Genomic DNA, 22,933 nt, shown 5'->3' with positions numbered 1-22,933 from the left:
GATGTGGAGGAGCAGGCTTACAAAGCAGAGTGCTGGTGATGAGAAGAGAAGGGAAGCAGATTGAAGGTAAGTGTGATGTGATACTCACTTTTGATTATCGCAGAAGATCATTAAACCGTTTCCGGCACTGGACCCAGGTGCATGAACGTATGGCCCTAGCGCTGACCTCCTCAACAATGTGCAGCCAGGCTGCCTTTGTTTCCTGAGGAAGCTTCCTCTGGCCATCGGGAGGGAACAGAATCTCCCTGTGCCCTCTTACTCCCTTCCACAAGAGCTTGGAGGGTGTCCTCATTAAGCCTTGGAGCAGCCTTGGCTTTTGCAGCACTCATTGTAGCCAGGGCCCATTCAAATACATGCAGAAACGAGAAATGAAAGGCTGAGGCTGCATGGGCCCCTTAAAAACAACTGCCGCAATAACGTCATCAGAGGCGACTAACAGACCCGATCCCACACGTTGGACCGGCCAGCATGCACAACGCGACTTAATAGGCCACATAAATTAAAATCTCAATTCGAGAGCGGATTAAACCGGCAGCGGGACTAGAACCCGCCCACCAGGAAACCCAACTCCAATCCGCCTCCTCTATTAAATTCGCAGTTAGTGTTTAAAAATTTAAAGGCAAAATACTTGTATTCTGAGACAGAACTATGGCTCAATTGCAGTTTGTAATTACTTGTGATCTTTCAAGTTATTTTGTCTCTTCAGCAGTGTCAATTGAATTTTCACTTTAAATTATAGTGTTATTAAAATGAACACCACCATTGAAAGTTAAAATTTTGTAATTGAATCTCATGGTTTTGACGATATTTATAATCTGTTCAAGCTTTGTTCTCATGATTTATGACTTCTTACCAACATCTAGCTACTTTAAGGTTTAGATCAGTGCTGTCCAATATGTTAGCCACCTGTGGCTAATTGGGAATCCAGTTGTGGATTATTGCATTTTTGATTAGTAATTTAAAAATGAGTAGTAGACACTGTCATTGGGCATTTAATACAGATTACCAAATACAGGAAACTTTCTGATATCCGGCACTGACGGGACCGAGCTGGTGCCGTAACATCAAAAGTGCCGGACAAACCAGAGTTAATGTTTAAACATACGGAACTGAGAAGCTCCGTGTGAATCAACAAACCAACAGCTTCAAAACAGTCGGCTGCAGCTGCAAGCATCTGTAGCTGAAGCTGTTGCTATAGCTACAGACCTTGCAGTGCTTGACTGGGAAAAAAAAGCACCGAGAACTAAAAAAACATATAGAAAACGGCTCCTGATTTTTGCCGTTAGATCGAGTGTTCCGGACATATAACCTCCGGATAAACCAAAGTTTCCTGTAGTGGGAAGGAGATGGAGGCGCAAATCTGCAAGCAAATTTCAGAAAGATATAAAAACCATAGAATAGTGATAATGGGGGACTTGAAGTATCCTAATATAGAGTAAGAAAAAAAAGTGTAAAGGGTAAGGACAGGGAGAAATTCCTGAAATGTATACAAGAGAACATTCTTGATCAGTATATTTCCTGCCCAACAATGAAGGAAACCGTGTTGGATCTAGTTCTGAGAAATGAAATGGGGCAAGTGGAGCAAGTCTCAGTGGGAGAGCATTTGGGAAATAACGATCACACTATCATTAGGTTTAGAGTAGTTATGGAAAAGGACATGGAACAATCAAAGATGAAGATACTGAATTGAAAGAGGGCTAATTGAATTGAAAAGGGATCTGATCTAGTGCAGGTGGATTGGATATCAAGATTATCAGGTAAAACAGTAATTAAGCAATGGGAGGCCTTCAAGGAGTAGAGAGTTTGGGCAGAGACGTGACACATTCCTATGAGGGGGCAAGAAAGGTGATGATAAATATCAGGTTCATCATGTACTACAGAATCAAGCAGAATACGGAAAGTGCACAGGAGAACTGAAAAAGGAAATAAGAGGGGCAAAGAGAATGTATGAGAAAAGATTAGCGTGTAACTGAAAAGGGAACACTAAAGTCCTTTATAAACATATAAGGGGAAAAATTGGGTATCGCCAATTTTGGGGTGCTAATATCGGCCCGGCGCAAAGTTTAGTGCCTGGCGCTACTTATCGCCTCCGACTGCAAAATTCACCTCTATCACCCCAGGACGTGATTTGAGTGCTAAATCAGGCACTACACACCTCTCTTAAGGCACAAATGTCGGGGAGCGAGGCGCTACCTCAGAACGCTACCGAAGCTCAGGTGATGTCCATTACCATGGAAACCAGACAGACTGGTGCTGTCCAGTTCTTAAAGGGGAGGGGCTATTTTGCTGGCCAGCCACACCCTGCTCATTGCAGCCTTGAATCTCAGCCTGGAGAGACCTCTAAAGCAATTGTGTTGGAAGCACCAATGGATAGGTCCAGGGAAAGAGCTCGGCGCTTAGGAACCTCAAAAGTGGTGCTGAGGGCCAAAACTCCTTAGGACAGTGTTAAATCTTTCCAAATGTCTCTCTCCCTCTCAACCTGCGTGTACCAAAAATGTTGCCGACAAGAAAAGGCAGGAAGCGCCCGCCTTTAAATAGCGCTCCCCCAGCCCCTTCCCGACTTGAAAACCTTCCCTTCGACCTGTTGTTCTTAGTGGCAGGCGCTGAGGCAGGAGGCGTGACTCAATATCCAGTCCAAGGCGCTACCGGGCTGTTGCACGCTCGACTGACATAAGGATCTGCGGGCGCAGGAGATAGTGTGGTACTGTTTAGCGCCGCCACAAAACAACTGGTCAATTTCGCGAGCGGCACTAAAATCGCCATGCTCAGGCGCTAAGTTCCTAGCGCCCCGTTAGTGCCCCCCCAGACAACTCCTGCATCTCCAGAATCAACCTCGTGAACCTTCTCTGAATTGCCTCCAATGCAAGTATATCCCTCCTTAAATAAGGAGACCAAAACTGTACGCAGTACTCCAGGTGTGGACTCACCAACGCCCTGTACAGTTGTAACAGGACTTCCCTACTTTTATACTCCATTCCCTTTGCAATAAAGGCCAACATTCCATTTGCCTTCCTAATTACTTGCTGTACCTGCATGCTAACTTTTTGTGATTCATGTACAAGGACCCCCAGATCCCTCTGTACATCAGCATTTTGTAATCTCTCCCCATTTTAATAATAATTTGCTTTTTTATTTTTCCTACCAAAGTGGATAACCTTGCATTTTACCACATTATACTCCATCTGCCAGATTTTTGCCCACTCACTAAACCTATCTATATCCCTTTGGAAATTCTTTGCGTCCTTCACACAATTTATTTTCCCACCTATCTTTGTATCATCAGCAAATTTGGCTACATTATACTCGGTCCCTTCATCCAAGTCATTAATATAGATTGTAAATAGTTGAGGCCCCAGCACTGATCCCTGCAGCACCCCACTAGTTACAGTTTGCCAACCTGAAAATGACCCATTTATCCCGACTCTGTTTTCTGTTAGTTAGCCAATCCTCTATCCATGCTAATATATTATCCCCAACCCTGTGAGCTCTTATCTTGTGCAGTAACCTTTTATGTGGCACCTTATCGAATGCCTTCTGGAAATCCAAATACACGACATCTACTGGTTGCCCTTTATCCACCCTGCTCGTTACATCCTCAAAGAACTCCAGCAAATTTGTCAAACATGATTTCCCTTTCATAAAACCATGCTGACTCTGCTTGACTATATTATTTCTAAATGTCCTGCTACCACTTCCTTAATGATGGATTCCAGCATTTTCCCAATGACAGATGTTAGGCTAACTGGTCTATAGTTGCCTGCTTTCTGTCTTCCTCCTTTCTTAAATAGGAGCGTTACATTTGCGGTTTTCCAGTCTGCTGGGATCTCTCCAGATTCTAGGGAATTTTGGTAGATTATAACAAATGCATCCACTATCTCTGCAGCCACCTCTTTTAAGACCCTAGGATGCAGGCCATCGGGTCCAGGGGACTTGTCCACCTTTAGTCCCATTAGTTTGCCTAGTACTTTTTCTCCAGTGATAGTGATTGTTTTAAGTCGCTCCCCCCCACCCCAATAGCCCCTTGATTATCCATTATTGGGATGCTTTTAGTGTCTTCTACCGTGAAGACCGATCCAAAATATTTGTTTAAAGTCTCCTCCATTTCCCTGTTTCGCATTATTAATTCCCCAGACTCATCCTCTAGGGGACCAACGTTTACTTTAGCTACTCTCTTCCTTTTTATATACCTATAGAAACTCTTACTATCTGTTTTTACATTTCTTGCTAGCTCACTCTCATAAGCTATCTTCTCTCTCTTTATCATTTTTTTAGTCGTCCTTTGCTGGTTTTTTAAAATTTCCCAATCCTCTGGCCTTCCACTATTCTTCGTAACATTGTATGCCTTTGTTTTCAATTTGATACCATCCTTTACTTCCCTAGTTAGCCATGGATGGTTCATCCTTCTCTTAGAGTTTTTCTTTGCTGAGAGTTATGAAATATCTCCTTAAATGTTTGCCACTGCTTTTCTGCAGTCTTACCCTGTAATATATTTTCCCAGTCCACTTTAACCAAGTCTGCCTTCGTACCTTTGTAATTACCTTTATTTAAGTTCAGGACACTAGTTTGAGACCTAGCTTTCTCACCCTCAAACTGAATTTGAAATTCTACCATGCTATGATCACTCTTCCCAAGAGGATCCTTCACTTCAAGATCATTAATTATTCCAGCCTCGTTACACATTACCAGATCTAAAATAGCCTGCTCCCTGGTTGGTTCCACAATGTATTGCTCCAAGAAACCATCCTGCAAACACTCTAAGAACTCTTCCTCAAGTCTACCTTTGCCAATTTGCTTTGTCCAATCAATATGAAGATTAAAATCTCCCATGATTATAGTCGTACCTTTCTTACAAGCCTCTATTATTTCTTGATTTATACTCTGTCCTACAGTGTGGCTACTGTTTGGGGGCCTGTAGACCACCGGGATCGGAGTGCCGGCAAAAGAGCCCGGCACTCAGGAGAAGTGCCAGGCTCATGGATCGTAGCCGGCACTCCGCGGGGCTGGGGGGGTGGGGTGCTCAGGAGGCCAGGGACGGCAGCAGAGGCAGGTACTGGCAGGTGGCCAGCAACAAAAATGGCCGCCCGGCACCTCGCCTTTAAATTGCGCCGCCCCGGCCGCAGGTAGGCCCCCCTGAACCCGTTAGACATAGCGTCCGGCGTTAAATCAGGGGGTGCTACTGAAGATCGATGTCCGGACAGCCAGCTTTTCAATGCAAAAACCACACAAGCGCGGTATTTTAAATGGCGGCCCCAAAAAAAGTTACAGGGAACATTGGTGGTATCCCCCATGGGTCGGTATTAGGACCACTGCTCTTTTTGATATATATTAGCAACCTGGACTTGGATGTCGGGGGCATAATTTCAAAGTTTGCAGATGATGCTAAACTTGGAAATGTAGTGAACAGTGAGTGAGAAGGATAGTAGCATACTTCCAGAGGACATAGGCATACTGGTGAAACCGGCAGACACATGGCAGATGAATATTAATGCAGAAAAGTGTGAAGTAATGCAGAACAATTGAAAAGAGGCAATATAAATTAAAAGGTGCAATTTTAAAGGGAGTGCAGGAACAGAGAGACCTGGGGTTAACATACACAAATCTTTGAAAGTGGCAGGACAAGTTGAAAAGCATACGGAATCCAGGGCTTTAGAGGCATAGGGTACAAAAGCAAGGAAGTTATGATAAACCTTTATAAATCACTGCTTAGGCCTCATCTAGTGCATTGTGTTCAATTCTGGGTGCCACACTTTAGGAAGATTGTCAAGGCCTTTAAAGTGGGTACAGAGGAGATTTACCATAATGGTACCAGAGATGAGGTACCTCAGCTATGTGGAGAGACTAGTGAAACTGGGCTTATTCTTCTTAGAGCAGAGAAGGTTAAGGGGAGATTTAATAGAGATGTTTAAAATTATGAGGGGTTTTGATAGAGCAGAAAGGGAGAAACTGTTTCCACTGGCTGGGGCGGGGGTCAGTAACAAGAGGACTGATTTAAGTAATTTGCCAAAAAAGCCAGGTGAAGATGAGGAGAAATTGTTGAAGAATTGTTATGATATAAAGTGGATAAGTCACCCGGTCCAGATAGCATGCATCCTGGGTTGCTGAGGGAAGCAAGGGTAGAAATTACGGAAGTGCTGACCGCAGTCTTCCAATCCTCCTTCGATACAGGGGTGGTGCCAAAGGACTGGAGGATTGCAAATGTTACACCCTTGTTCAAAATGGGAAGAGGGATAAACCTGGCAATTACAGGCCAGTCAGTTGATGGTCGGTGGTGGGGAAGCATTTAGAAACAATAATCCAGAGAAAGGTAACAGCCACTTGGACAGCATGGACTAATAAAGGAGAGATTTGTTAAGGGAAAATTGTCAGAATAATTTGATTGAGTTTTTTGATGAGGTAACAGAGAGGGTGGCTGAGGGCTGTGCAGTTGATGTGTATATGGACTTTCAAAAGGCGTTTGATAAATTACCACGCATTAGGCTTGTTAGCAAAATTGAAGCCCATGGGATAAAAGGGGCAGTAGCAGCACGGATACAATATTGGCTAAGGGATAGAAAACAGCGAATTGTGGATGTGAAGGCTTTGGAGAGGGTACAGAAGAGATTTACTAAAATGGTTCCAGGGATGAGGGATTACAGTTACGTGGATAGACTGAAGAAGCTGGGGTTGTTGTCCTTAGTGCAGAGAAGGCTAAGAGGAGATTTGATAGAGGTGTGCAGTTTTGGTCGCCTTATCTGAGGAAGGATGTTTTTGCCATGGAGGGAGCTCAGCGAAGATTCACCAGGCTGATACCTGGGATGGCAGGAATGACGTATGAGGAGAGATTGGGTCGATTGGGCTTGTACTCGCTGGAGTTTAGAAGAATGAGAGGTGATCTCATTGAAACTTATAAAATTCTGACAGGACTAGACAGACTAGATGCAGGAAGGATGTTCCCGATAGTCGGGGAGTCCAGAACCAGGGGACACAGTCTAAGGATAAAGGGTAGGCCATTTAGGACAGAAATGAGGAGGAATTTCTTCACCCAGAGAGTTGTGAACCTGTGGAATTCTCTGCCACAGAGGGCGGTGGAGGCCAGTTCATTAAATATATTCAAGAAGGAGTTGGATATATTTCTTAAGGCTAAAGGGATCAAGGGATATGGGGAGCAAGCAGGGACAGGGTACTGAATTTGGATGATCAGCCATGATCATATTGAATGGCGGAGCAGGCTCGAGGGGCCGAATGGCCTACTCCTGCTCCTATCTTCTATGTTTCTATGGCTCTTTGTTAAGTAAATATACACATGAAGTACATTTACCTATATTGTGTGTATGGCATTTTCTATTGAAACCAATGCATGCGGCTAAAATGATGTCACCATAGCCACATCTGTGGCTAGTGAATGATTTTTATTGGACAATGCTGGTTTAGATCAGCAGTGCTGGTTCCACCGGGTCATCCTTAAATGACTACATTTTGAAAACAAACCTTAAATATTTTTGACATCCAGTCTTATTTCAATTCATTACTTACCATGTTCTTCAAAAGAATCCAGTTCATCTTGCTCCCTCTCTGTTGACAAATAGCAGAGATACTCAGTTTCAACCTTGCAAATCAAAACATCTCATCAATGCTACATATAACCTTCAAAATGCAAGCCCAGTGGTATTATACAAGCAATTGTCTAATGGGGCTGATTTCCAAGTTTATGTTGGGGGCAGTGAATTTTAGCTTAATGGCAGCCCATATCAAGAAATCACAGTGACACTGCCTGCGACATTCCATCAATTGAAATCAATGGAATAAAATCAATGGATGGAAAATTCTGAGCAGCTTCTGATTCCGATATCATTTGTTCTGTCAGTGGCTAAGGTTCCTTGCCATGTGCTCGGAAAATTACCTCATTGTTTTGAACTAACCAAGGATTAACTTTCAGTAATAAAAACTCTTGATTTTTTTTTATTGATAACCAACTAATCAGTCTCACTGAAGTAGTCTCCAAAGTTATCCTATCACTTTTGTAACAATTATGACATTACTTAGTTTTATTTGTCCTGGAGAATTAATTGGAAATCAACTGTAAAAGAAATCATCAAAGGGCTAAAGGAATAATTCTAGCCCTTTACTAAACTCCTGCACATTTTTCTTTGACATGCTCTAAATTTGACCTCCTAGGTGCTTTAGATCAGCTATGCCTTGTACCACTGAGTTGTCATGAAACCATTATATTTTTGAACACAATCTCAAATGTCTTTCATGAGCACAATTCTCATTCTAGAACTTACTCAATTCCTCAAGTTGTTCTTGCTCACGTTGCAATTGTTCTGTTGATAAACAGTAGAAATTCTTAGTTGAAACCTTACAAATAAAGTAAGACTAAAAGACACTGAATATTGATATCAAAGTAGAACTGTGTGGAACAAGTAATTATTATCACTAGAAATTGTTAAATGAATTTCTTCTTTGTTCCTAGGTAGACATTCAGAGGGGACTTTTAACCTGGAGGAGCGTGTGGGTTTGGGTGTGGATGGGGGGGTTAAAGGCGGCAAAAATGCAGGGTCATCGGGAAGCCGGCCCCAACCCGCCTTTGTCTGCGCTTAGTTGAAGCGCGTTAGGTTGCTTGCACGCAACCCCCTCGGGAGAGGCGGTGCTTATTAAGATAGTGTAATCGCTCAATTTGAACTTTTGAATTTAACAGCGCATTCACAGGTTTCCCAGGCTTCCTGAGACTTGCCAGTGAAAGCAAGGTGAGAACACAACAGCAATTGAGGGGGCTAATTAAAATTCATGGAAATACTGCAATAAATACTCAGTACTCACAGCTGCTTTCTTACCTACTATTGGCAAAGTGTTGTTCACAGTACTTCTGCTGAAAGTTTACTTTCTACACTTTGGAGGTTTTCTGAATCACAACAGGATGGGTTGCCTTAGATTGGACCTCGGACGAGGAGCAATATGAGCAGCATCAGCAGTAACCTGCTTTTGAGATACCTGCAGCTGGACAACACAAAAGGGACCACCAGCAGCAGCAGCCTGCTGTTGCGATACCTGCAGCTGGACATCAGAGAGGGACCAGCAGAGGGGTGCAGCTCGCAGGAGGCACTACCTGCGAAGCAGGATGTACAGGCAGAGGCTGAATTTCCTTGACATGTTGGAACAGCAGTGCTTCAGGAGGCTCAGGTTGTCACGCCAGGTAGTGGCAAATATCTGCAGCCTCCTAGAAGAAGGCCTACACTCTCTCTGCTGAACCTGGTGGCCATGTGTTACCAGTGGCAGTCAAAGTGATCACCGCCATCAACTTTTTTACCCCAGATCCTTCCAGGGTTCAGTCGGCGGCACACAAATGCATTAGACAGGTGACTGCTTGTTTGTCAGGACTGGCAATTATGTGAATTTCACCAGTCGGAATGAGTGCGCGCTCATTTTTTCATCTCTGGCTGGCTTCCCACAGGTGCAGGGCATCATCAACAGCACACACCTGGCAATCCGCCCCCCCCCCCCCCCACCCCAGATCAACCAGGAGAATCTGTGAACCGCAAAGGCTTCCACTCCATCATTGTGCAGCTAGTGTGCAACCACAAAAAGATGTTTATGCGGGTGTGCGCAAGATTCACGGGGAACTGCCATGATGCTTTCATCCTGCGGCAGTCCAAGCTCCCTGACTTCAAACTTGGCTGATGGCACCTGTCAGAAATCGACCAATGAAACTGAAGAGTGCTACAATGAATACCATATGACCACCAGATGTTTGATTGAACAAGCCATCGGCATGCTGAAGATGTGCTTCAGGTGCCTTCAGGTGGCAACAAGAGCAGGTAAGAGGATGGGTATTCTGCAGCGAGTGTCTCACCTCCTGACTCCCCAAGGCCTTTCCACCATCTACAAGGCACAAGTAAGGAGTGTGATGGAATACTCTCCACTTGTCTGGATGAGTGCAGCTCCAACAACACTCAAGAAGCTCGACACCATCCACGACAAAGCAGCCCGTTTGATCGGCACCCCATCCACCACCTTAAACATTCACTCCCTCCGCCACCGGCGTACCGTGGCTGCAGTGTGTACCATCTACAAGATGCACTGCAGCAACTCACCAAGGCTTCTTCGGCAACACCTCCCAAACATGTGACCTCTACCACCTAGAAGGACAAGGGCAGCAGGTGCATGGGAACACCACCACCTCCAAGTTCCCCTCCAAGTCACACACCATCCTGACTTAGAATTACATTGCCGATCCTTCATCGTCGCTGGGTCAAAGTCCTGGAACTCCCTACCTAACAGCACTGTGAGAGTACCTTCACCACACAGACTGCAGCGGTTCAAGAAGGCGGCTCACCACCACCTTCTCAAGGGCAACTAGGGATGGGCAATAAATGCTGGTCTTGCCAGCGATGCCCAGATCCCATAAGTGAATTTAAAAAAATTTTGCACCAGTCAGGGTGTCCAGAATGGACATGGTGTGCTGCGTTCTGCACAACATTGCGCAGCAGCAAGGTTTGGATCGGCAGGAGGAACAAGGTGCAGAGCGCACATCATTTATGAATGAATCTGAAGAGGAGGAGGAGAAAGAAGATGAGGAGGAGGAAGACAATGATGGGGAAGATGAGGAGGAGGAAGGAGATGGGCACAATGCAGCACCAGCTGCTCACATTGCTGCTCGTGATACCAGGGATGCCCTTATTAATACAAGGTTCACTTAGGTTGTACCAGTGAACCGATGTCAGAACCACATGAAACGGCCACTCTTCCAGCCCCAGCACCCCTCCGCCCAATGCCACTGACACAAAGCAGTCCTACAAACAACCAACCACCCCTTGCACATCCTCCCATTGGTCCCTGTCAATTAATATCTTCCCATTCATCATCAAGCAAGTTAAAAGGTGTTGGCCACTCTATCCATGGAGGAAGACATCCTCGCAGTGACCTGCAACATCAAGCCACTCATGCTTGGACTCCTCCATCATGGACAGTGCACGTGGAAGGCCTGCCAGTACATCACAGATTTTCTGGTGCCCCTCAATGATTATCCTATTCATTGATGGCCCCCGGGATATAGCATATGTGTCCAGTTGAACAGAACTTGGAGAAGGCTGCGCCCTCCAACGCGGACTCTCCACAGCTGTACCTGAGACCACTGTCTGCTCTTGTTGACTTGTGAACTGTGAGTCACCAGGTGACTCATGTCTAACTGGACCCACTGAAGTGCGAATATCTGCGCTGGTGCATCGTAAGCATGAGTCCTGTGATGGTGCACCCTCAGAAGGAATCAGCTCCTCTGAAGATTCGTGGTTTGGGAGGTCAACCGGCTGCTACTGTGAAGGCCCTGGTGGAGAGAAAAGTTGTGAATTAGTACTGGCAAGGTAAGACTGTTACAACTTAGCATTCTGAAGATGATCATATTTCACTTGCTGCTGAAATCAAGTCAACATGACTGAGTGTTGTATGACATGTGGATCGCTCATATTTAATTCTGTCACCAGGTATCTGGGGGGTCCCAATCTCTCCATCTCAGATGGTAAGTGACGCTGAAACGCCACCAATCGCCAGCGCTTTCTCCTCTGCAGTTGTCAACTGTAAAATCTATGGTGGACTACCTCTGGTTCTCTCCTTCTCGCTCGTGCTTTCTGCTCTCTACTCCTGCAATGGGGGAAACAACAGACCTATGAGTGACTGTAATGGCATGTGTTCACCCGATGAATGCAATGCATATGGTGAGGGTGATTATCAGGCAGAGGCATCAAATTGCATAAGGATCAGGGTGAGTGGCAGTGGTGGATGGATAGATGGGGATGCGAGGAAGTGCACAGAAAGACAACGATGCAAGAGTGTGAGGAGTGATGTGATGGAGTAGGCTTGACAAGGCAGAGTGTGGGTGTGGGGTGAACCGCACAGCAGGATGTAGGTGAATGTGCAATTGTGCTCACCCTGATCTGGTTAGGCCATTAAAGCGCTTGCTGCACTGAATCTAGGATTTTTGGGACAATGATCCTGCTGCTGATCTCCTGGGCCACATCCAGCCTCCTTTGTGGTAGCAGCAGGTTTCTTCCTCCTGTTGCTGGGGAAGAGTCTCTCTCTCTGACTCCTTACTGCCCCTAGCAGTACATCAAGTGAGGCGTCATTAAAACAGGGCGGTGTTTGAGTGTCCTGAGTCCATCTTCTACAGTTGCTGTCTCTATGCAGAACCTCCCAACTCCTCTGAATTTCATCTTTGGATTGGCCCTTTAAATACTTGAGTTGAGATCGCGTCATGCGGGTCTGCACCACGCCCCCAGCTGTGCATTCGACGCCAAACCCAGATGTACTATTAAAGTTAGGTGGCTGCATTAAAATGGCACAGACAGACGTGCTGAAAGTTCTTCCGGGTTTCCCATCCGATATTGCACCCCACTGCTCCGAGTGCACCTCCGAAATATTATCGAGTTATGTGTTGCAGTTGTTGAAATAAGATTTTTCATCAGTGCTGTTTTTATTCAATTGCTTGGCAGAAGTAAAATGACAAAAAAGGTACTGTGGATAGAATTAACTCAAGTTTTATGGCTGTACAATGTACTGACCATATCCATCAGGAAAACTACATTCAGTTCTGGTCACTTAGTAATTGTAGAATATTATTTTGAGAGGATTGAGCCGAGTTAAAAAGATAATTCTGGATATCACGCATTTAAGTTATGATGAAAGGTTAAGGAGTTGGACTTGATTTCTTTGGAGAAGTGGAGACTTCAAGGTGATCTAATTGAAGTTTTCAAAATTATGAAGGGATTGACAAACTATATCTCAGCAAACAATTCCCCATGTTGAATAGTCTAATACCAGGGAGCATTAAAAACTGAAAAGCAAGGAGTAAGAAGGGAAGTCAGCTCAAATTATTTCACCTAGAGGTCAGTAGAGTTGTGGAATAAATTCCATGGAGGAACATTTAAGCTGATAATCTAGATGAGGTCTAGGACTAAATAGACACGTTCTCATAGATAGAAGCTTTTGAAGAATATGTTGAAAAGACAGGTAAGTGGGTTTAGCTCTATTAAAAAGGGACAGAGTTGTTGGACAATAACTTTTTCCTGGTTTAAAAATGCTTATCGTCTCTAAAAAAAACTGACACCAATTAAAGGAAGCTCAGGGCTTTGGTCTGCTTGCTTGAAGCAAGTGACTATTTTGAAGGGTAGGAAAGAGATTTTTTTCTTCTTCTTGGGATTTAGCAATGACTTACTTGCATCTGCAAATTTCATTCAAAGATCAAGGAAGGTCTCATGAAGAGTAGTTTTTGTAATATTCCTCAGTCTAAAACTTACCATGTTCCTCTTCCAGTTCTTTAACAAGGACTTCCCACTCTATTGACAGAAAATAGAACTACTCAGTTATAATGTTGAACATCAAAGTAACTAGCTACTGATCAAAGCTGAAGTGCAGTAATAATAAACAGCAATAATTATTTAGTGACATGAAGCATTAAAGGATTTAACAGATACTCCTTGGTAGGATCGTTCTCATTCTTCAGATGACGATAATATCCACATAGAATGTAACATGGCTTTGTTTATTTAAATGTTTTACATAAAATCAGAGCCTTCCCTTTATGTGGGTTATAGCTCAGTTGTGAACTACTATCTTCATTCTTTTGTGAGTAGTGTGTACTGCTAGACATGCTACTGTTAGTGTTTTCCCTGTGTGAGGTGGATCTGCGTTGGCTTTTGGGTCAGTCTGAAGCTTAGGCTCTGACTGAAATAAAAGGGGTTACTCGGGACACTGTTCATTTCAGTCAGTAATGTCATGAACAAAGTGAAACTCAAAATGGTGGGTTTCTGTGACCCCACAGAACTAACAAAATGTTAATATTAATAAAAGATATTTTCACCTTTTCCCAACTGATATTTGAAAGGAAGCCTATACAAAACCATAATAAGGACTCCACACTATATGGAGGCTTTTATGGCTTTAGAGAGGATACAACACAGATTCACCAGGTTGTCTGGTATGAAGAAATAGAATTACACAGGAAGACTTGAAAAATTGCGGCTTTTTAAGTAAGAACAATGCAGATTGCGGGCAATAGTATAGAAATGTTTAAAATTATGAATGGATGGGACAGGGTAGATCGAAGCAGGTCAGGCAGCATCTGTGGAGAGAAACAGAGTTAACGTTTCAGGTCGATGACCTTTCATCAGAACTGGATAAAGTTAAAGATGTAACAGATTTTAAGCATGTGCAGGGGCCGGGAAAGGGGAAGGAGGGGAAAGAACAAAAGGGAAGGTCTATGATAGACTGGAAGGCAGGAGTGATTAAATGACAAAAGGTATGATAGCACAAAGCAAAAGGAGATGGTAATGGGACAAGTAAAGAAACAAAAGATGAATCCAGAAGAGATGTAAATGAGAATGGCAGAATCATCAACAGCTGCCATGTGAAAAAAATAGGGGCAGAAGTTATGGTCTGAAATTGTTGAACTCGATGTTGAGTCCAGAAGGCTATAAAGTACCTAATCGAAAGATGAGGTGCTGTTCCTCGAGCTTACGTTGAGCTTCGTTGGAACAGTGTAAGAGGCCGAGGATGGAGAGGTCAGAGTGGGAGTGGAGCGGAGAATTAAAGTGACAGGCGACTGGAAGCTCGGGGTCACTCTTATGGACTGAACGGAGGTGTTCCGCAAAGCGGTCACCCAATCTGCGTTGGTCTCCCCAATGTAGAGGAGACCGCACCGTGAGCAGCGAATACAGTATACTAAATTGCAAGAAGTACAAGTAAATCACTGTTTCACCTGGAAGGAGTTTTTGGGGCCCTGGACAGTGGGAAGGGGGGAGGTAAAAGGGCAGGTGTTCCATGTCCTGCTTGCACGGGAAGGTGCCGTGGGAAGGGGCAGGGTGTTGGGGGTAATTGAGGAGTGGACCAGGGTGTCGTGGAGGGAGGGTTCCTTCGGAATGCTGAAAGGGGAGAGGAGGGGAAAATGTGTTTGGTGGTGGGATCGTGCTGGAGCTGGTGGAAATGGCGGAGGATGATCCGTTGAATGTGGAGGCTGGTGGGGTGAAAGGTGAAGACAAGGGGAACCCTATCATGGTCTGGGAGGGAGGGGAAGGGGTGAGAGCAGAAGTGCGGGAAATGCAATGGACACGGTCGAGGGCTGTGTCAACCATGGTAGAGGGGAATCCTCAGTTGAGGAAAATGGAAGACATATCAGAAGCACTAGTATAGAAAGTGGCATTGTCAGAGCAGATGCGACAGAGACGGAGAAAGTAGGAGAATGGAATAGAGTCCTTACAGGAAGCTGGGTGGGAGGAAGTGTATTCCAGGTAGCTGTGGGAGTCAGTGGGCTTATAGTGGATGTTTGTCGATAGCCTACCCCAGAAATGGAGACAGAGAAGTCGATGAAGTTAAGGAAGAGTCAGAGATGGACCATGTTAAGGTGAGGGAAGGGTGGAAATTGGTAGTAAAGTGAATGAAATTTTCTAGTTCTAATTTTCTAGATAGAAGCGGACTGTTTCCAGTAGTTGAGGGGTCGAGAATGAGGGGCCATAGATACAAGATTAAACGTAAGATATTTAGAATGGAGAGCAAGAGAAACTTCTTATTGTGAGAGTTGTGAGGCTGTGGAATTCACTTCTAGGTTAATGGTTGAGGCAGAAGCTATGTCAACATTCAGAATTAGATGAAGGAAAAGGGGACAAAGGAATATGGGAACAGGGCACATAAATGTGACTAAGATTATTTGTTTGTATTTGTTTGCGTGGAGGGTAAACGTTGTCATAGACTGGGTCCAATGGTCTGTTTCTGTGTTGCAACTTCTATGTATTTCTATGTATTTTAAATGTCCTGAGAGGAATTGAGGATGTATTTTAAATTTCCCAATTAACATAGGGATGTATTTTAAATTTCTTTATAGACACTGTGGATATATTTAAATTTCTTCCCTTAGAATTTGGAATGTATTTTAAATTTCTTGCAAGACATTAGGGATGCATTTTAAAATTCGTCAGAGACATTGGGTATATCATTTAAATTTCTGGCAAGGCGTTCCAACAACAACAACAACTTGCATTTATATAGAGTCTTTAACATAGTAAAACGTCCCAAGGTGCGTTATCAAACAAAATTTAACATGAGCCACATAAAAAGTTTTTTGGACAAATGACCAAAAGCTTGGTCAAAAAGGTAGGTTTTAAGGAGCATCTTAAAAGGAGGAAAGAGAGGTAGAGAGGCAGAGAGGTTTAGGGAGGGAATTCCAGAACTTAGGGCCTAGGCAGCTGAAGGCACGGCCGCCAGTGGTGGAGCGATTAAAATCGGGGATGCTCAAGAGGCCAGAATTGGAGGAGCGCCAAAATCATGGAAGGTTGTAGGGCTGGAGGAAGTTACAGAGATAGGGAGGGGCAAAACCATGGCGGGATTCGAACACAAAGGTGAGGGATGTATTCTAAATGCCCCCATAGATAGTGGGATGTATTTTAAATTTCCCCATGGACATTGGGGATGCAATGTAAATTTCCCAATTTTACTTTCAATCCTCATTAATCAATGCAAATGTCATAATAGTTTAAAAAAAAATACTACTGTTAAATGCAATGAAAATGGTAAATTGGGGGCTAGATAGGTGGAGTATAACATTATTAAAGAATGTGGAAGATTTTGCTTGAGAAAGAAAGAAAACATGTGCTCCCATTGACAGAAGTTTTCCAAGGCTGTGCTCTAACTGATTTGATTGCATGATTTCCAAGAGTCAGAGCTGTCTTTACCAAGTATTAATATTTGATCTACATCGAATAGTTTCTTTTACCCAAACATCTGTAGCTTTACTATGCAGGAGTTTATTAATGTTGTGATGAGAACTTCTTATATCTCCTAACTTTTGAAAATTAGCATGTGACATTTGGTAGCATGAGGTTGACCAGTAGAACTTTGTATGTGGTTCATGTTTAGACCAGGAAGGGCTTCATTTGTAGTGTTTTCCCTTTGCAACACCTTTTAACGTAAAAAATACAGTGCAGGCAGATTTTCTCACAAGACCAATTTTTGACAGAATTCATAAAATATTCTTTCCTCCATGATTAAATCACCATCTTAATGGTTATAAAATATGAGCAAAATGCTTGGGTTTCTGTCTCATGTCTTACAATCTGAAAAGAGTGTAGCACAACCATGCTTTGGAAAGTAACACACTGCATCGCAGGAAAATCTATCAATTAGAACATAAGAACGTAAGAAATAGGAAATAGGTCATTTGGCCCTTCGAGCCTACTCTGCCATCTAATGAGATCATCCAAATTCAGTACCCTGTCCCTGCTTTCTCCCCATATCCCTTGATTCCCTTAATATTCAAAAATCTATAGATCTCTGTCTTGAATATATTCAACGACTGAGCCTTCACAGCCCTCTGGGGTAGAGAATTTCAAAGATTCACCAACCTCTGAATGAAGAAATTTCTCCTCAACTCAGTCCTAAATGACCGACCCCTTATTCTGAGATTGTGACCCCTGGTTCTAGACTCCCCAGCCAGGGGAAACATCCTCCCTGCATCTACCCTGTCAAGCCCTGTAAGAATTTTGTATGTTTCAATGAGATCACCTCTCATTCTTCTAAACTCTAGAGAATATATGCCTAGTCTACTCAATCTCTCCTCATAGGACAATCCCCCCATCCCAGCAACCAGTCTGGTAAACCTTCGTTGCACTCCCTCTATGGCAAGTATATCCTTCCTTAGGTAAGGAGACCAAAAGTGTACACAATACTCCAAGTGTGGTCTCACCAGAGCCCTATATAATTGCAGTAAGACGTCTTTACTCTTATACTCAAATCCTCTCGTAATAAAGGCCAACATACCATTTGCTTTCCTAATTGCTTGCTATACCTGCATATTAACTTTCAGTGATTCGTGTATAAGGACACCCAGGTCCCTCTGAACACCAACATTTCCCAATCTCTCACCATTTAAAAAATACTCTGCTTTTCTATTTTTCCTACCAAAGTGGATAACTTCACATTTCTCCACCTTATATTCCATTTGCCATGTTTTTGCCCACTCACTTAGCCTGTCTATATCCCCTTGAAGCCTCATTCCATCCTCCTCACAACTTACATTCCCACCCAGCTTTGTATCATCAGCACACTTGGATATATTACATTTGGTCCCCTCATCCAAATCATTGATGTAGATTGTGAATAGCTGATGCTCAAGCACTGATCCTTGTGGTACCCCACTAGTTACAGCCTGCCAACCCGAGAATGACCCGTTTATTCCTACTCTCTGTTTTCTGTCTGTTAACCAATCCTCAATCCATGCTAGTATATTACCCCCAATCCCATTAGCCCTAATTTTGTTTAATAATCTCTTGTGTGGCACCTTATCGAATGCCCTCTGAAAATCCAAATACATCACATCCACTGGTTCCCCCTTATCTATTCTGCTAGTTACAACCTCAAAACACTCTAACAGATTTGTCAAACACGATTTCCCTTTCATAATTCCGTGTTAACTCTGCCCAATCCTATTATTATTTTCTAAGTGCCCTGTTACCACGTCCTTAATAATAGATTCTAGCATTTTCCCTACTATTGATGTCAGGCTAACTGGTCTGTAGTTCCCCATTTTCTCTCTTCCTCCTTTCTTAAATAGTGGGGTTACATTTGCTACCTTGAAATTCGCAGGAATCATTCTAGAATCTATGGAATTTTGGAAAATGACATACTGGCGTGGATAATGCATCCGCTATCTCTATAGTCACCTCTTTCAAAACTCTAGGATGTAGTCCATCAGGTCCAGGGGATTTATCAGCTTTCAGTCCCATTAATTTCTCCAGTACTACTTTTTTACTAAGGGCTGGATTTTGCCGGCGCTCAGAGTGCGGGTTTGGAGGCGGGTCTGCTGTCAAAATAGCAAAGATTGACAGCGGGTAGGAAACCCACTGTCAACCCGCCTCCAAACAATTTTCCGAAGTGTCAGGTCCCCAAATTGCACATGGACCTGACACCTAGCGGCGGGAAGAGGATTAAAGCCAATTACCTGCCTATTAACAGGTAGTTGATAGTAGTTGAAATGCTATTTTTGAATTTTGCCGCTTCTGCCTCCGGTTTCCCAATGTCTGGACACCACGCCAGATAAGTGTGGCATGTTGTGAGTCTGCTGCAATGTTTCTGGATTGATGACAGCTGCAGAAGTGGTGTGAAGGATCCAGTGGTACACTGGTAAGTCTCAGAGGTAAGAAAATGTTGGGAAATTCATTTACACATTTCTTTAGGTTACAAGTTTTGAAACCTCATTGGGAGAACCCCTCTCACCAGTGACAGGTTGCTTCTGTCACCTCACCTGCAACTGCCATCTATTCCCTGGAGGGAGTCATTGGAGAGCCTGGGTGCAAGAGCTCACCTTTGTACAGTGATTGTCAGTGTTTGCAGCACCTCAATGCTGTCAAACACTGAGAAATCAGCTGTCAAAAAAAATTGTGCGTGGTCCCTTTAAGAAAACTGGCAGATGACGCGTCATCAAATTACGTCATCTGACCAGCTTCCTCTTAATTGGCCGGCAAGTCCGCAGGGCGGGCTTAACAATGTCAGTCTGTGGGCCGGATGCAGTTGGGTGTGGGACTGGAAGTCGGAAACCACCTGACCCGCACCCAACCCGCCTCCATTGAAAAAATCACGGCCTACGTATTTGTTTAATTTCTCTGCCATTTCCTTATTCCCCATTATAATTTCTCCTGTCTCAGCATGTAAGGGACCCATATTTACATTCGCTAACCCTTTCCTTTTTACATACCTATAGAAGCTTTTACAGTCTGTTTTTATGTCTTTCGCTAGTTTACTCTCATATTTCTTTATCAAATTACTTAAGATTGTCAACAAAATTTTTGAAATATCATTTAAACCAAATCTTTTTACTAGAACTTACCATTTTGTATTTGATTAGTTTCGTTTTCGAGCATCTCCTCTGTTGACACAGAATAAGTTTACTCAGTTGTAACCTGAAAGTGCTGAATGTTGTTATCAGAGCACAAGTTATTATTTACTGCTAAACCATTCCTTTGTGGACATTACTTATTGGTAGTGATCAGTTATTCTCATTTTTCAAAACAATCACATAAGCAGCACTTCTTGAAGTTATAGGGTAAATTCACTGATCCCACTGTGTGGAGCTGTGCTCGAAGGGATTGGTGAATTTCTTTCTCTTTTTCTTTTTTACTTTTTCGTCTACATTTTTTAGAACTTTCGCTCATCAGTTCCACCGTCCTAAACTGTTGATTGAATTCTATTATAAAAGATATAAGATGTTGCAACGGTGCTGAAAATTACAATCTGTTAATACTTAGGAACATCTTGGTCTTTTTATCAAAATCTGTAGGTTCTTTGTGAAATCTTTAAAAGTGTAGCAAAAATGAATTTTGACCACTTAAATCAGTTTGAAATAAAATTAAGATTCAGAATTATCCTTACAAGCGTTTTTAAAATCAATTCAAATTAATTTCAAGTAGTGTAATTAGCAGTCAGAGTTTAACAATTTAATTGTTTGGTTCACTAGTTACAGTCAATATATATACCTCCTAAAATAAACAATAGTTGAGAGAAAGTCATAATTTGAACTCCTGGATTATGGTGAGATTCATAAAATGTTTGCGTTTTGGTCACTTGGGGGCTGAATTTCCATGGGCCACGATTCTAGTGCTTATGTCAGAATCGCTTCCGCTGCTGCTTTTTAGTGCTGACCTTGCAGAGTCAGGTGAAGTGTATCTAATTTCATGGGAATGGCAGGCACCTATGCCGCTTAGGGGAGAAATCCAGGCACTAATCTGTTCAAGCTGCTGGGAAATCTGCCCTTTGTGCCAGGTTTTGGATGAGGTTGTTGAAGATCCTCTCCCCAGAAATGGAGAAAATCACTTCCAAGTGACCCCCTTTGTCAGGGTGCTGCAGTTGCAATTTTTTTTTAAATTGTGCCTTACCATCTCTGGAGGTCCAGGTCATGATCATGGACTGGAACCTCCTCCTCAGTGGAGTTCGCACCTGCCCTTCAGGAGGTTGATGCACCTCTTCTCACGCAGCATACTGGCCTCTAAACTTACACCTTCCCTTGCAAAGGGGGAGGCTCCCCGCCTCAAACAAGGCTACAGGAAACTCCAAGGCAATCCATGACCTGGTGTATCCGGGTCCCAGTGGAGTTCATGCCCCTTCCAGCAGATTTACAGCGGGAGTTCATTGAAACAGCAGTCAAATAATTAACCTGCTACCCTTAAACCACTATATTTTTTTAAACTGCTGAACTGTCTTTAATATAGTCTTTTCTCATTCCAAAACATACCTATTTCTGTGGCTCGTTCTGCAAGTAACTTCTCTGTTAATAAAGAATACAATTGCTGAAATGCAACCTTGTTCAGAAAAAACTACAAAAGTCATTGGATGCCACTGTTAAAGAAGTACAATAATGGTGGAAAAGTTGCTGTTAAGTGAGAGGAGCTATGACACGATTCACAATAGGGGCTTAAAAAGAAAGACTTGCATATATATAGCGCCTTTCATGACCACCGGATGTCCCAAAATGCTTTACAGCCAATGAATTGCTTTTTTTTTTAAGTGGAGTCACTGTTGTAACATTGGAAACGCGGCAAAAGCTCAGCAAGCTCTCACAAACAGCAATGTGATAATGACCAGATAATCTGTTTTAAGTGATGCTGATTGAGGGATAAATATTGGCCAGGACACAATAACTCCTCTGCTTTTCTTCGAAATAGTGCCATGGGATCTTTTACATCCACCTGAGAGAGCAGACAGGGCCTCAGTTTAACATCTCATCCGAAAGACGGCACCTCCGACAGTGCAGCAGTCCCTCAGCACTGCACTGGAGTGTCAGCTTAGATTTTTGTGCTCAAGTCTCTGGAGTGAAACTTGAATCCATAACCTTCTGACTCAGAGGCAAGGGTACTGCCAACTGAGCCACTGACCACTCATGTTCTTGTTGGTAGCCATCCAGTCTTGTTAGAAGGATCTCTCAAGTGTCCCTGTAAACATTACTTACAAAAACAGTTCTGGGTTTTTTAAATATCTCCAAGGACAGGATAAATTAGTTTTATCTATTAGTTTCAACTCTGAAGAATCAAAAAAGATTAGCTAAAAATAGCTAAAATTTGGATGCAACTACCCAATGTCAAAATGTAGCAGCTCCCTTTGCAGCATTTGATCCATATTATTGATATTATACATCAGAAGTCTGACTTGAAAAACAATTTTGTTATGTTGCAGGTCATCAGCTCCATGGTCTCATTAACAATGCAATTTTAACCGTATTAGTTACCATCGAATTTAAAATAAGAGATAATGTGGAGTAACTTAAAAGCTCTAATTGATTTTTAACAATTCCAATAAATTCAGAAATCACTTGAGCTACAGTTTACTGGTTTGTGACATGAAACCAATATCTACGCAATCCATAGCAGTGTGCTTCAGACCACAAATCATATCCTCTGGAACTTACGTTTTTCTATAAGTTGTTGTTCTTCCATCAACAGCCAGTCTGTTGGCAGAGAATAAGTAGTCAGTTAAGACCTTGCATATCAAAAAAATACACTGTTAAATACACTCAATATATTTATACTGTAATGCCCAAGGGAGAACGGGAGGAGCGGACCTGGAGGGAGCACAGCGAGAGCGGAGCAGTTAAAAGGAGCGGCAGCATCTCAACAGAGGCAGTTTTTGAAAAAGTGATGTCAGAGTAAAAAAAGCGACGTCGGCACAAGGGAAGGAGCTGATTGGTGAGTAACTGGTGAGTGCTTTTTTTAAGTTTATAATTTTATTTCTGCTAAGTTAGTTAATAGCCTATTAAATAGAGGGAAAGAGCTGATTGGTGAGTAGGTGCGGAGTGTTTTTTGTTAAGTTTTAAGTTTATTTCTGCTGGGTTAGTTCTTAGTCTATTAAATAGAGGCATGGCAGGGCAGCTCAGTCCCGTAGAGTGCACATCCTGTACCATGTGGGAAATCCTGGACGATCACGTAGCCTG

The 22,933-nt window shown here is 43.1% G+C and overlaps 1 protein-coding gene across 2 annotated transcripts in view; it reads right to left on the bottom strand.

Moving 5' to 3' along the window:
• Positions 1–22,933, bottom strand: part of LOC147116899 (uncharacterized) — a 247,368-nt gene that overhangs the window by 48,370 nt on the left and 176,065 nt on the right. For both annotated transcript variants that reach the window (XM_085987344.1, XM_085987345.1), the window contains 6 exons: positions 22,412–22,450; positions 21,242–21,274; positions 19,841–19,879; positions 13,266–13,304; positions 8,265–8,303; positions 7,513–7,551 (listed from right to left, as the gene is read on the bottom strand). In XM_085987344.1, coding sequence (XP_085843470.1) covers positions 7,513–7,551; positions 8,265–8,303; positions 13,266–13,304; positions 19,841–19,879; positions 21,242–21,274; positions 22,412–22,450 — 228 coding nt within the window. The remainder of the gene's footprint in view (positions 1–7,512; positions 7,552–8,264; positions 8,304–13,265; positions 13,305–19,840; positions 19,880–21,241; positions 21,275–22,411; positions 22,451–22,933) is intronic.

This window comes from Somniosus microcephalus, chromosome 5 (genome assembly GCF_052327205.1).
Source record: "Somniosus microcephalus isolate GS21.2 chromosome 5, FLI_Smic_1.0, whole genome shotgun sequence".
In the NCBI taxonomy this organism is placed as follows: domain Eukaryota; kingdom Metazoa; phylum Chordata; class Chondrichthyes; order Squaliformes; family Somniosidae; genus Somniosus; species Somniosus microcephalus.
Note: the sequence above shows the minus strand (reverse complement) of the source record. Positions and strands in the feature narration are given on the sequence as shown.